Source organism: Ostrea edulis, chromosome 3 (assembly GCF_947568905.1).
Source record: "Ostrea edulis chromosome 3, xbOstEdul1.1, whole genome shotgun sequence".
NCBI classification, from domain to species: Eukaryota; Metazoa; Mollusca; class Bivalvia; order Ostreida; family Ostreidae; genus Ostrea; species Ostrea edulis.
Genome location: NC_079166.1, coordinates 39,208,775 through 39,223,414, shown reverse-complemented (window position 1 = coordinate 39,223,414; position 14,640 = coordinate 39,208,775). Strand labels below are relative to the sequence as shown.

General features: G+C 36.9%; 1 protein-coding gene across 1 annotated transcript in view; it reads right to left on the bottom strand.

Annotated features, from left to right (window-relative positions):
• Nucleotides 1-14,640, bottom strand: part of LOC125676508 (relaxin receptor 1-like) — an 80,971-nt gene that overhangs the window by 20,810 nt on the left and 45,521 nt on the right. The window contains exons 2-3 of the mRNA XM_048914364.2: nucleotides 1,596-1,721; nucleotides 778-861 (exon numbers count right to left, since the gene is read on the bottom strand). Coding sequence (XP_048770321.2) covers nucleotides 778-861; nucleotides 1,596-1,721 — 210 coding nt within the window. The remainder of the gene's footprint in view (nucleotides 1-777; nucleotides 862-1,595; nucleotides 1,722-14,640) is intronic.

Below are 14,640 nucleotides of genomic sequence, written 5' to 3'. Positions count from 1 at the left end.
CAAAGTACATGTAATCCACCAAGGTTCAAGTAGACCGTTTTAATGTTTGATATTCGTCCAATAATATGCTTCAACTACCCGAGGGGTACAATATTCGGCTAGCCCGCCGTTAGATTTGCCGTCATTTTTGTTTCTATGAGGCGTCAATACTTAAACCGGAAGAACAATTTGATTGGTTGAAATGATTTGGTTGGTTGTTTTACATGCCGTCGAGAATTTTTGAATCATACTCAGATATCACCAGCTCTAGGTGAAGTGTCACAAAATTAAACGTTTAGCGTTCTGATTCTGAGGTTTTTTAACGTGCCGACCTCCTCCACAACGCGGGACCTGCATTTTAAAGGTCACATCCGAAAGACCCGTGGTTCTCCCTTCTATATGCCGAGCGTTTGGCGAAGGAACAGTTACTACCTATATTTACGTATTAGGTTTGATGCGGCCATGGTACGAGCGGGGCTTGAACTCTAGACCTCCAGGTTACGAAGCGAATGTTCTACCACCGAGCTACCGTGACTGATCTGAAATGATTTGCAACAGCGAATTACATTTAAACATACGCAAACGTTCTCCATTCAATTATATCAGAAGGCGCAGGTGTATCCGGCTAATTAGTAATACCCAAACATACAATCAGCATTTCTATACCCTGACACGTCACATTAAACAAACAATGGTTAAAGCTCAACACAAAATAAAAATGAGAGAGAGAGAGAGAGAGAGAGAGAGAGAGAGAGAGAGAGATTAATAGCTAAGTTATAATGTCTTCATTTTACGTACCGCATGATATGTTCAGCTTGTCAAAATCAGCGTCGTCTCGTTTTCGATATTTATTATTCCAGTAGCTGTCCTGTGCTTTATCACCTGCAGATTCATTAACATGTGATTATATCAATCATGTGATCATTATCTATGATGCTCATTCATTTTTTGACCTCATTTATTGGCGCCGCCATATTTTCTTCACGTCACTGCCCGCCATTGCGGTGCCGATGGCGCATTACATACCAGATCAGTCTCATCTATCCTAGCGCCTTGCAACACTCAGAGTTTCTGGTGTTTCTACACCACAAATGCCCCCGATAATGGCCAATTCTAAAGATGGCCAATGTCACAAGGACAAATATATTGGTACCAGTAGAAAGATCTTGTCACAAGAAATGCTCATGTGTAATATGAAAGCTCTGATATAAATTTACTATTTAGAAGTTATGACGAATGTCAATGTTTTAAGAGTAGGTCAAACTCCGAGGTCAAGGTCACAGGGTCAACATTTTGGTACCCAAACTACTAAGAATTTCTAGATAGTTGCATACCCCCCCCCCCCAATCTAACGTGAAAATAACAAACGCGGGTCAATCTCACAAATTAAGAGTAAGACATTATTACTTGGTATGAAAAGACAATTTTCATTCAGCCTTACCAAATCACACAACGTCGATAGGCGATGTACACGACACAGCATCCGCCTCTTTTAAGAATTATTCGCATGACGTGATGTGCTCTTTGTAACACCGTTAAATACTTTGTTCTACTTACATAGAAATGTAAGCTACCGACGTAAATGAGGTGATAAATCAACAGTTGGGGTTACTTACAGTATTTTTCATCCGTTTTGTCCTGGCAGTCCGGTTCTCCATCGCACTTCCGGTCCTCATCTATGCATTCCAGAATTCTCTGACACTCAAAAGTTCCTTTTGAACACAAGGACTTCAGGCAGGAACCTGTAGGTGTTAGTAACGGTAGATTTGTCACAATCAAAGGATTTAATTGATTATTGTATTAATTAATAATTTAGTAGAGAAAATACATTTCATTAGAGATAAAAGCAGTTAAATGATGAAACACTGCAAAAGTGGTAATTTATCTATGAAGGTGGGGGAGAGGGAAGATGTCTAAACATTCATCTGTATGCTGCTTCCAACATTCTTTACGAGCTAATACACGTACCGTAAATGTTATAATAATAATCTTTAATTTTTACTGTCAGACATATCAACAACAATGACCATTAGCTATATACTAGTTATATACCGACCTGCAAAGATGTTGGCGCTATGGGGTCATTTTGCCGGAGGAGACCGGAGTAGTCGGAGGAAACCCACGTGTCCGAACTGGCGACCACCAGTGGGTACCACTCACAAACAACAACTGCCGATAACGGGTATCAAACTCGAGTCCCATCAGTGAAAAGCTAGTGTGTTACGCACAACGCTACTCCGGCAATGTTGAAATTAGATGATGCAAATTGACCATAAAACACCATTTAGGACGTTATGAATCTTTTTGGCACATTTTAAATTCATCCTGTTGGATGTTCATTTAATCAAAAGTCTATTGGTCTCATTTTCAAACATTCGCATTACAGATTGTTTAAGAATATACGTGTATTAATAGTACAGTGTTAGGGTTTTTAGTCTTACTTCATGTGATGCCATGGCAGAAACGACGGGCGGTCCGAAGGGTCATTGCAAATAATAAGGGAGGATGAAGAATGGATCACACCAAAGGTGATAAACTTGGGGGTATTTTGATATTTGAAGAAAATTATATGTTTTACATTTGTTTTTATTTAAAAGTAGTCATTTGATATGTGCACATAGTGTCAAGGCGTTATTTGGTTGTAGAATAGTGAAGAAGGGGGAAAGAGGCCATATTACAAGTGATGAATTTGGAGTGTAAATGAAGTTATTTGATAGTTTAAGAAGAGAAATGAGAGAAACCAAGGAACAATGTCTGATGAATTTGAAAGGAAAATCAGAATTTTAAATTTTCGATAGTATATGCCATAAGTGGCGTAAATCAAGTAGGGATTCTAAAAAACATTCTAAAGAGCATTTAGTAAATTTGAAATCAAAAAACGTTTCTCAAACTAACAACATCAAAACGCATGACTTTTCAACACTTTACATAACGATTCCTCGCGATAAATTAAATACTAGATTTTTTTGATATCATAGACAGTTGTTTCTTCAACAAAAATGACAAAAGGAAATATTCAAATTTAGTGATCAGTCATCCCAAAAATTAAGTTCTTAAAAACCACTCTCATTCCACGCACACGTACTCTGAAGGTGAAATAAAAAATATACTGGAGTTCCTCATTGACAATATCTTCGTATAGTCTTTTGGTGAAAGGGTCGTCCAACAGTCTGTTGGAATTCCCATGGACACAAATTGTGCTACTTTGTTAGCTGACCCGTTTTTATATTCTTATGAGCAGAGTTTATTCAAAAGTTTCTACATGACAGGAAATATATCTTGCTGTGGCCTGCAACTCGACATTTAGATATATTGACAACGTTTCATCTATTAACAATAATAGTTTTTATTCATGTGTCAATTCTATATAACCGCCGCGGTGGCCGAGAGGTTAGATCGTTCGCCCCGCATGCGGAAGGCCGGGGTTCGAATCCCTAAGACCTAAGTCGTTAAACAGGCAGTTACAGTTCCATCGCCAAACGCTCGGCATCAGGTGTGAATGTCACGGGTCCTCGGAGATGACCTTAAAAACGGATGACCCGTGGCGCAGTAGGTGTGGCACGCTAAAGAACCCTCACTGTTCAATGGCCGTAAGAGCCGAGCATAGACCTTAATTTGAAGCCCTTCATCGATCTTGGTGACGTCTCCATATGAGTGAAAAATTCTCGAACGAGACGTTAAGCAAGATACAATCAATCAATCAATCAATTCTATATATCCCTGTAACTCGAAATAAAAGACACAACGTTTAATATACTCCTCCACATCTGCTTCATACTTAGATATTTTATTGAAAAAGAATATTAACGGAAAACCAACAACTCAACTTTATAGCAAAACCCCAATATCACCTGCATATGCTGTTTATATCTCTCAACTGATTCGATTCTGCGTATGATCAGTTATTAAATCAAGGCAGGCTACTGACGAACAAGTTGATGTTATAGGGGTTTTAACAGTCGTATTTCGCAAATTCCATGATCGTTATAATGATCTAGTTTGTCAATACGACCTATCATTGGGTCAAATGCTGTCTTGACTTGTTTCATATATAGAAAATAAATAGTACGTTCACCAAATGTCATCATGGACTGAGGGGAGTGTTGGACACTGTAGGAGTTATTCTGAAAATATTACCAAAACCTCTTGTTTTCACAATGAAAAACAATAAATGAATACCTCAGTAAATACTGTCATTATGGTTATTGTTAATTGAGTTTAGGGTCAGGATTTTGTTGTGACTTCCTTTCAAGAGTCCACAATTAAGGCGTCTACAGTCACTTTCGAAACAACTCTCGTTGTGAAAGGTCTACGGTCAACCAATACAGGTGATGATGTTATATAAAACGTTGTAAAGACTTTTCTGATCTAAATTAATGTTAGAAGAGCATCACACTTTGAGCAGAGAACAAAGATGGAGCAATAACATCAGGATATTGTCAACGCTAACTACACCACTTTGGTTAACAATGTGATAACCTCCTCAATTGCCAGATTTCTGTTTACCTTCTCTAATAAGCTTTATGAAAGACAACCGCACATTCTTAACCACGTTTCTCTAAACAGGCGATTACATGTCTGATTGCGAAAAGAAGTTAGCTTACTCCTCCTAGGCACCTGATCCCACCCCTGGTGTGTCCAGTGGTCCGTGTTTGTCCAACTATCTATTTTGTATTGCTTATAGGAGTTGTGAGATAGTTCACTGTTCGTTATCTTCACCTTGCTATTAACAATTCACTGATTGTGAACATGACAGAAGGACAAAATATTTATTCTGAACCGAAGACTAATCTTGTAGAACGACAAACGTCTTTTTTAAAAGCGACGTAGAATAAGCCTGGATGACTACAACACTTTCTTCTCACATTCGTGTTTCAAATCTACAGCCATCACTTAACGGGGTGCAACAGTTGCTATTTTGCAACAAAGAAGGGTTAATATTACCGTTGTGCACGTGGCTGAAATTTGAATTCCTTTTCACAGATATCGCCAACTATATCTAGAACAACGGAACACTTAGAAAGATAAAATGAGATAATGGATGGGGTTGCAGTCTCTGTTACTCTTTGGCATACCACAGTGGACATTTGATACTTTGAAAAGCCAGACGATGCCATTGAAACGGTAACAACAAGAAAATGTGTGACTGTGGATAAACATATATTGACCAGATTATTAAAGAGAAAGTGCAAGAATGTGTTGCGGAATTGAGTGACACAGAGGTGCGTTCAGCGAGTCCCATCGAAATCAGCTTAGAACGTTTAGTTGTCGAGAGTGTACTTTCAATGAGGATTGATCTGTTTGATATACATGTAGGATGTCAAAGTACACAGATTATTTAAGGAAACTCTATCATATTCCGGAAATCTAAGGAGTGACATTTTAGGTGTTGAGAAACTATATCAAGCTGTACAACCAAATGGAAAATATGATATGGATAAATGAAAATCAGACACGTTTTGAACAACGAAGATCCTTAGAGTTTGTGGAAACCTATTTGGCGATCATATCATAGCTCAAAAGTTGTAGTGAACACTATTTCGTCCATGTAGATCATACATCCAAGTTAATACAGAACAATGAACGTATGGTTAATAATAGGAAAGTGAGAAAAGGATAGTATTTTGTTTATTACACTGTAAAATGTAGTGGGAGTCTCTTAAATATTCTGTGTACTTTGACAACCTATATTTAACCGATCAAACTTCATGGAATGTTTTGTATTATGAACAACATCAATCACCAGTCATTTTTCATTGTATATATCTTTATACCATTATTCATCAATCAGTAGTACTGTTTTCAATGCCATTTCCCGTTGTCTGCAAGTCTTATAAGTCATAATCATAGCATTCCAGGGACACGTCTGCCTCAGACTCATATGCAATGTGAGTACACTCTGAACAACTAAACGTTCCAAACTGGTGTTGATGGGACTCACTGAGCGCGTGCTCGTCTGTGCCATTCAAGTCGGTAACACATCTTTACACTCTCTCAGCGGTCTATAATAATCTGGTCAACATATGGTTGTCCAAAGTCACACCTTTTCTTGTTGATACCTGTTCTACAGCATCGTCTGGCTTTCAAAAGTGTCTAATTTCCATTAAAGGGTAACGGAGACGTAGGCATCACCATACAACATGCCATTCCATCTCTCTCAGTGTTCCTTTCTTTTACATACAGTTGGGCATATCTGATAAAAGGAATTCAAATTTCAGCCATCAGCATAACGGTAATGTTACCCCCTTTGTTGCAAAATAGCAACCGTTGATGACTAGATATTGATCTTTTATTTAAAATGACTTTTAAAAAGGCCATTGAAGTCATCCAGGATGATTCTACGTCGCTTTTTGAAAAGACTGTTGTCATTCTACGGGATTATTCTTTTACTCAGTATCGATGATTCGTGTCATGTTCATAATCAGTGACCTGTTCATTGCTAATTTCCTTTCGTAATCAGACATGTAATCACCGGGTAAGAGAAGCGTTTATAAATTTGTATCGTTGTCTCTCATTGATGCTATTGGAAGACCCGTGAAAGGTTTTGGTAACTACGAATGTTTTATACTTATCAATTTCTTGTTTCGATCTGCTGTCTCATTTCAATATTGGAGGCAAACATATATCTGGCAACCGAAGAGGTTGTCACTTTCTTCACCAGAGTGGTGTAGTTTGCTGTGGTAATACCCTGATGTTTTTGCTCCATCTCTGTGCTCTGTTTGCATGATCGTGTTTTTTCAACATCAATTAAGATTTGATCAAAATTGTTCACAGCGTTTTATATAACATCATCACCTGTGTTAGTGGGCCGTAGAGCTTTCACAACTAGTGCTGTTTCGAAAGTGATTGTAGACACCTTAATTGTGGACTCTTTTTAAAGAAGTAACAGCAACACCCTGAACCTAAACCTAAACACAATTGTCAGTAAACATTTTGACAGTATTAACTGAGGTGTTATTAATTATTTTTCATTTTTAAAACAGGGGTTTTAGATAGCATTTTCCGAAGATCCTTCTACGTTATACACTCCCCTCAGCACATAATGACAATTGGTGGACGTAGTCTCTTTTCCATAAACAAGATGATGAAGTATAAATTATAGTCCATTTCTTCTGTTTGCTTCTATTCCTGACCCCTAGGTATCCAACCTTTCTCCAGTTCGATGCCCACACTCCCACATTTCTTCTTTTCATAATCTTGACCTGTTCTTTAATAACAACTAACCACACAAGAAATATGTAATGACCGGTCGACAGTGGATGCTTACTCCTCCTTGGCACCTGATCCCACCTCTGGTGTGTCCAGGGGTTCGTGTTTGCCCAACTTTCTATTTGTATTGCTTATAGGTATTATGAAATTGATCACTGTTAGGTATCTTCACCTCCCATGTACATCAACGCATTTAATTAAAAAATCAACACGTTGTCCAAACATTCTGGTAAATTGTAAGTTAAATTTTATTCTTCTTAATTGTCTTTCCAATGCCAGACTTTATATTTCCGACAAGGGTATGATATATTCCAATTATACTAAAACACTCCAGTTTATATACAACAGGCGATCTTTTTCCATACGTATGGGAATATCAAATTGATTTAAATCACAATATAAAAATACAGTATAAAACGGGAAGAATCTTATCACACTCCCCGTAACTACATGTAAGTGTTGTTATAAACGAAAGTGTATATAAATGATGATAACCCACATGACTCACATAGAAATGACACGGGTTTTTTTTTTTTTCGATACAAGACTACGAAATATTGGTAGAAGGCGTCAGTGCTATCTACTTCTTGTTTCGTTGTTTCGATTCGCACATATTCCCTAGGGCAGGTGCTTCTATTGTTTCGTGAGTATGGTATTACACCGTGATTGAACGGAACCCTGTGATATATAATCTCGACTCGCTATCACCGTGAACTCCTTTTAATGATACGGATGCCCCGTGACAAATTTAATCTCCTATGCATTAAGTGTTAGATGTAACAAGAACTTTTTGAGATGTGAACTGCTCAAACTCCATAATGCACCACAACGTTACATTTCAATTAACCTTAAGAAACAAGTTTTCTATCATTTAAATGAAAAACTACAATCCCTCAAATCTAGTATGAACATTCGTATATTGTCTACACAAAGAACGTTCAGTGTTAAATTGACAGAGATCGGGGTGGTGTTCTGTATGAAACATCAGTAATTTTTGATGTGCATTTTTTAACATGAATTTTAGGATACTGCAAATAAAAACAGCATTGACATATTACGATTCGTTTTTCTCCGCCGCGCAGTGCGTATCTGTCCAAGTAATGAAATACTTTAATTACAAGCCAGAGAGAGAGAGAGAGAGAACTAAATACTTTCCTTTTTCTTTCATTGGATTTATAAAGTTTAGATATACATTATTTTGGACCAAACTGAGTAGAGGTGTGATGCGTGTCGGGTAACGACCCCCCCCCCCCTTATTTCTGATGACTAATATTTCTACACGTCCATTCAGTTATTTCAGAATTTCGATGAAAATATAAACTTAAGAAGCAACACACCTCGCCATGATTGCTAACTTCCTTTTGAAACATGAATGAATATATATATATATATATATATATATATATATATATATAATATATATATATATATATATACGTATATTCCTTTTAAGGTAGTACCAAACACCTCTAGAAATCAGTTTTCACTTAAATATATTCTTTTAAAATTAATTGATTTAATAAATGAAATCTCTATAATTAATACTAATATACAATTATGTTCTAAGAAAACTAATATAATCCATGACATGTATTTTTTACCGAGCCAAAAACAGGTGCTCGATTTAATGAACTATCGAAAACATTGAATTTTCATTCAAATTCATTAGACTTGATTTCTCTCATTTCTGTTCTTAAACTATCAAATAACTTTATTTACCACCCCCCTCCCAACTGTAATGTGGTCTCTTTACCCCTTTCTCACCATAACGCCTAGCTAGTCGAAAGTGAGTTCAAACACGAGTTTTCTTTCAACAACCAAAAATAGTAATAATTGATCAGTTTGGAAATTCCCAATTTAATTTCGATCCGAAGTTTGAGATATGAATTTTTGTTTACCTCGGTGGCATGTGCAGGTGAATTTTTCTAGTCTGTTGGATCTCAGCCAGTGGGAAACCTGGGATTTATTTGATTATAAAATAAAATCCTTAACTTATTGATGGAAGTAAATATACTCTTCTCTGAATATATTTTATTATATAAAAATATAGATTGGATATACGTTCTTACATCTCCGAGTTACTTTCCCTATGTGGCATTTACACAATATTAATATACAAGTCTTAAGCTTGTTGTTTGAAAATACCCCCAACATTTCAATTAAATCCAATGGCATAATTACAAGAGTATTTTTTATATATGATTTACAGTAATGAAGAGGTAGTGAGATTCAGTCTTCGTATATTGGGATATTTTTTTTTTTATAAATCTCCAGACTAGATCTGATAATCAATCGTTGCTCTTAGGTTAGCGCTGTATCTGTACCGAGGGAAAGGCAAAGCATGCTAATCACATAATGCAGATTGATGTATAGATGTCCAATGTACATTTCCTGGTCGTCGCTATCACAGACAATTACTACAATGATATTTTATACCCAAATTAATATTACCATTCCTAGTCTAGTTTAATTGACAGTTGTCACGTAATAGATCCGACGATGTTTTACCAATATGTGCCAGTCCCATATCTGACATAATAGACCATCGGAGTCTTGTATCCCTTACATACAAACCACTAAAATGTGATGAATATATCGTGTAGATCAGTCCCGAGGTGATCCAGGTTAGAATTGGTCATCAGTACCCCTTGCTTGTCGTACATGTAAGAGGTGGTTAAATGGGCGGTCCTTTGGATGAGACCGCAAAATCCAAGGCCCCGTGGCACGATAAAGATCCCTCCCTGCACAAAGGCCGTAAGCGCCTAGCATTGGCCTTTTCAGTCCTTCACACTCACAGGCAATGCTGACGTCTCCATGCGAGTCAAAAATTATTGAGAGGGACGTTAAACAATATACAATCAATTAACTGTATAGATGAAAAAGTTAAGATAACAAATAGTGAGCAATCCCACAAATTCCATAAAGAATGAAAAATTGAGAGAAGGGCAAATATTGACACCTGGAAATACCAAGCGTGAAGTAAACACCCCCTGCTACCCGGTCACATCAGTCACTGGTCCTATATCTCATCTATTATTTATTCAAATCTCATCACTACTTTAAAATAGTTTTTGTTTGTTTTAGGCCCCGTCAAGAAATGTTTCCTCATAAAAACGACGTCACCAGTTTTAGGTAAAGAACCACAAATTTAGACTTATGCTTAGCGGCCATAGCAGTGAAGGTTCTTTAGATTGACGCGGCCGTGACGCGAGCGGGGCTCGAACTCATGACTCTACTACTGAGCTACCCTTCACAATGGTAAACAGATATACAAACTTAATTGGAATTTCTATTTAATATCAATAGCATTAAAGAATATATTATCTAAATGCTTTACACATATACATTATAAATACCAAGTCTGTGTGTGTAATATTGATTGACTGATTAATTGGATATTATTTAACGTCCCGCTCGAAAATATTTCACTCATATGGAGATCTCACCATTGTCGGTGAAGGGCTACATAGGCCTGTAAGCTCGGTGGCTTATGGCCTTTAAACAGAGAGGAATCTTTATCGTGCCACACCTGCTGTGACACGGGGCCTCGATTTTCGAGGTCTCATCCGAAGTACCGTCCCATTTAGTCGCCTCTTACGACAAGGAAGGGGTACTGAGGACCTATTCTACCTCAGGTCCCCACGGGAGTGTGTGTAAGAAATGGAGTGTTACTATATATGTGAAGTATGGGAATCTATGGCAGGAATCACGCTTTATTTTTTTCTTTTATGAATGTAGGTATTTTATTTTCCAAAAAGCAGTGGTTATTGTTGACATACTTTGTTTACAAGTGAAATACTTTTAATTCTTATTTGTAAACCGCACCCAACTCAGTATGCTAAGAACGGAGATGTATTGAATTTGCAAATAAGATCAGTATAACGACCATGGAATTTGCGAAGTGTTGAATTTGATACCGCTAAAAATTGAAATCAATATATCTTACTGACTTTGAATTACATTTTCATTAAGACAGTGTTCGCAAACGTTATTCGTTCAATATCAGGTTGTGGGGAATCTTTAATTTCGTTATTTTCATTGATTGAAAACTATGTAGCAAGAAAGATACCACCCGGAAATAGTTTACACGCATGAGTAAAGGTACACGCTGTGTAATTAATAGCACCAATTACATGGGGGGGGGGGGGGGGGGGGGGGGGGGGGGGGTTAAATACATGTACACTGACAGATTTTGTTTCTTCGTCCAATTCGGAGACGAATGCAGGTTGCGGTGAAATACCACAAGTTAAGGTCTCTGCATGGCGCACAGGGTCGCAGCAGGGAGGGGTCTTCATCGTGACATCAACCACCGTGACTAGAGGTCTCTGATACCGTAACTTTCACTTCTAGCGGTAGAAGTTTAACGGTAGGAGCAGTCACTGACCTGTGTTAAATATTTTAAGTGCGATGCAGATCCGGATCGGGAAATCAAACCATACAGGTGTCCTCAGACTTGGATTTCTCGAGAGAAAAAAATGAAGATTATTGCGAGAAATACGAGATCGGTTAGGAATTGGGGCGCTTTAAATACTAGGCTATCGCAACTAGTTATATATATTCTAGATATATGATACCGTGGGGATATGGGTTAGAATAGGTCCTCAGTACCCCCTTGCTCGTCGTAAGAGGCAACTAAATGGGGCGATCCTTCGGATGAGACCGCAAAAATCGAGGTCCCGTGTCACAGCAGATGTGGCACGATAAAAATCCCTCCCTGCTCAAAGGCCGTACGAGTCGAGCATAGGCCTAAATTTTGCAGTCCTTCACCGGCAATGGTGACATCTCCATATGAGTGAAAGATTCTGGAGAGGGACGTTAAGTAATATTCAATCAATCAATATAGATCTATGTTTGAATAGCATTTCTAGATAAAATACATTCGTTGATGAACGAATATGTTAGTATTAGTAATTTGGGGGATTTACTATTAAAACAGCTTGACGTTCTGAATGTTAGATATCTTTGATCTTTGAACAAATTTAACAAGTCTCTTTCAAACATTTCTCTATGATGGTTGTATTTTTGACAGTTGAATAGAAAAATAAATTCATCCTCAATTGTCCCAGTATTACATATATGACAAAATCGTTCATGTGTTGGAATAGATATCTAAGGCAAGGTTGTGTACGCTTAATCCCATTCTGCTCATAACTGACCTCTCTGCTTTGTTAATGAGTAAATCACTGTATGCACAGCGTTTAAAGTTATCAAAAATAACATGATAAAATTTTAGTTTGGGTGAATTATAAATTTTTGAAGATTCTTGTAAACATTGATCTGTCATCCTTTGTTTTATACTTCCCAGAATTGTTTTATTGGATTTTATTTGTTAGTTATGAATGAGAATCCTAATTAAATTGTTAATTTTCATGTGGTCTCTTTCTTCTTGACATGAAATTTTAGGAAGTTTATGAGTTTGAAGAATGCAGACTGAGACATAGACACAATTTTTAAAACGTCTCCAATTCTCGTATTTTCTTGCGGTCCATAGTGATAATATTACAATTGAACGCGATATGGCCGATTCCTTTTACTATTCAACCAGTGCATTGTATGTATGCGCGCTCTGTTGAGTTAATGTATAACGTCACTATGAACACAAACTGTGCATGTGTGTGATGGTGCGAAAATATTTTTTTTTTAATCTAAGGAATTCCATCAATTCTTAGTTAAATATGACTAGAACAAGTCAATTATATCCTTCAAGTGTCTGGGGCATCAACACTTTCATGGATCTCGGCGATAAATACGCCAAATTTTACGTAAGTAAACTTGTGATAATTCACGAAAAGCGGCGGTTTATTGCGGTTAGGTTCCAATAAAAAAAACCATTCCCCTATATCATATTATGTATTGATTGCTCTTGAAAAGTACACGAAGGCAGCCTGTTGGTTACATTTTGAGAATCCGCGTGACCTCATTACTGTGCACGAGTATTTTAATGGTTGTGTAAGCATATAAGTGTGGTTAAATTGCAGTGTTGTAATATGATATCATATCTAAATTGAGGCCCATTTGATGTAATCATAATTATGAAGATAAGTGGAGTGCTAGTTGTGAAATACCCATCAAGCATTAATGTACTGTAAGGCCTTGCATAAGGACTTTTGTTTGTGCAGCTCTTATGATGAATTGTCAACATTTGCGGATTACAAAAGAGATGTCCCAAACTGTCCCAATTAACTTTCAAAAACACAAAGATGATTCCACATTGCGTTTTACACACGGTTGTTGGCCTATATGTAGATTGGTTCAAGTGTATCCATACGCAGTGATTGACCGTATGTTTGTAAAAGTTGAAAGAGTAAGAAAGACAAAACAAAGTGAATATGAATATAACTATAGGCCGATTAACCAGTTAAGTTGCATTTCACAAGTGAATAATAATTTAATATTTCCCTTTTCATCTATTAACGTAATCATTTTTCGATTTCTTTTGTTTTCTGGCTTTTTATGGGGGGGTTGGGGGGATTTCGTAGAAACTGACATTATAATCAGGGGCGGATCCAGGAACTGTGGTTACGGGGCGCCACTTTATGAGGCAGTGGGTCCAGGTCGAAGTCCTGGTGGGGGTCCAGGGGGCGAAGCCCCCGGAAGCTCCTGGATTTTACAGATTTTATGGGGCTTGAAATATTTCTCCTATAAAGTCATTTGTACTATTTTCTATCATTTTAATAAGGTGAAATTAATAAAATGACCCAAATTTTAAGGGGTTTTGGGAAAAATTAGGTTCTCCCAATAAAGTAATTCAAGAAATCAAAGGATTTTGTCATTTGTTTCTCCGGGAGTGGAAGAAATTATTGCTTCTTTTATCGTTTAGTACATTTTCCAAAACAAGATACATCCGCAATTTACCTTAAATTTGAAAATTTTAGGGGGGGGGGGGGCTGCGCCCCCTCCTAATCCGCCACTGATAATGGTACCTAATAGAGGTTTGAATCCGGGTTTTGTATCATTGTCATCTTTTTGAATGTCTACTTGTTAACTCTATATGTACATTGAAGGGAATTTTAAAAATAAAACATGCAAACTCGTGTTTTCTACGAATAAAGATATAAAAAGGTTATTAACAAAATAATGGAGAGAGAAACTACCTTTTCACACTTAAATTCATCACATAGAAATTTATACTTCCTGAGAAGAATGTATGAGTAATGACAGCTTTGAAAATTTCATAAAAGTCTACAATGTCTTGCCTCAAACTTCAAGATATCAACGTTTTGAATTATTGGCCAAGAAATCTTTGCATACAAAATTTTGTGTTGATTGAGAAAACCTTTTTTGAAAAATTGAGTTGTTTAATAATAAATACATCAACCTAATTAATGAATTTGCAACATTTGAATCAATTTTAAGTCTCTATCATGTGTACCATACACTACAAAATTTAAATACATATCTATACGAGAATATATATTGACAATATACTAGATAAAATCGAAATACTAATAT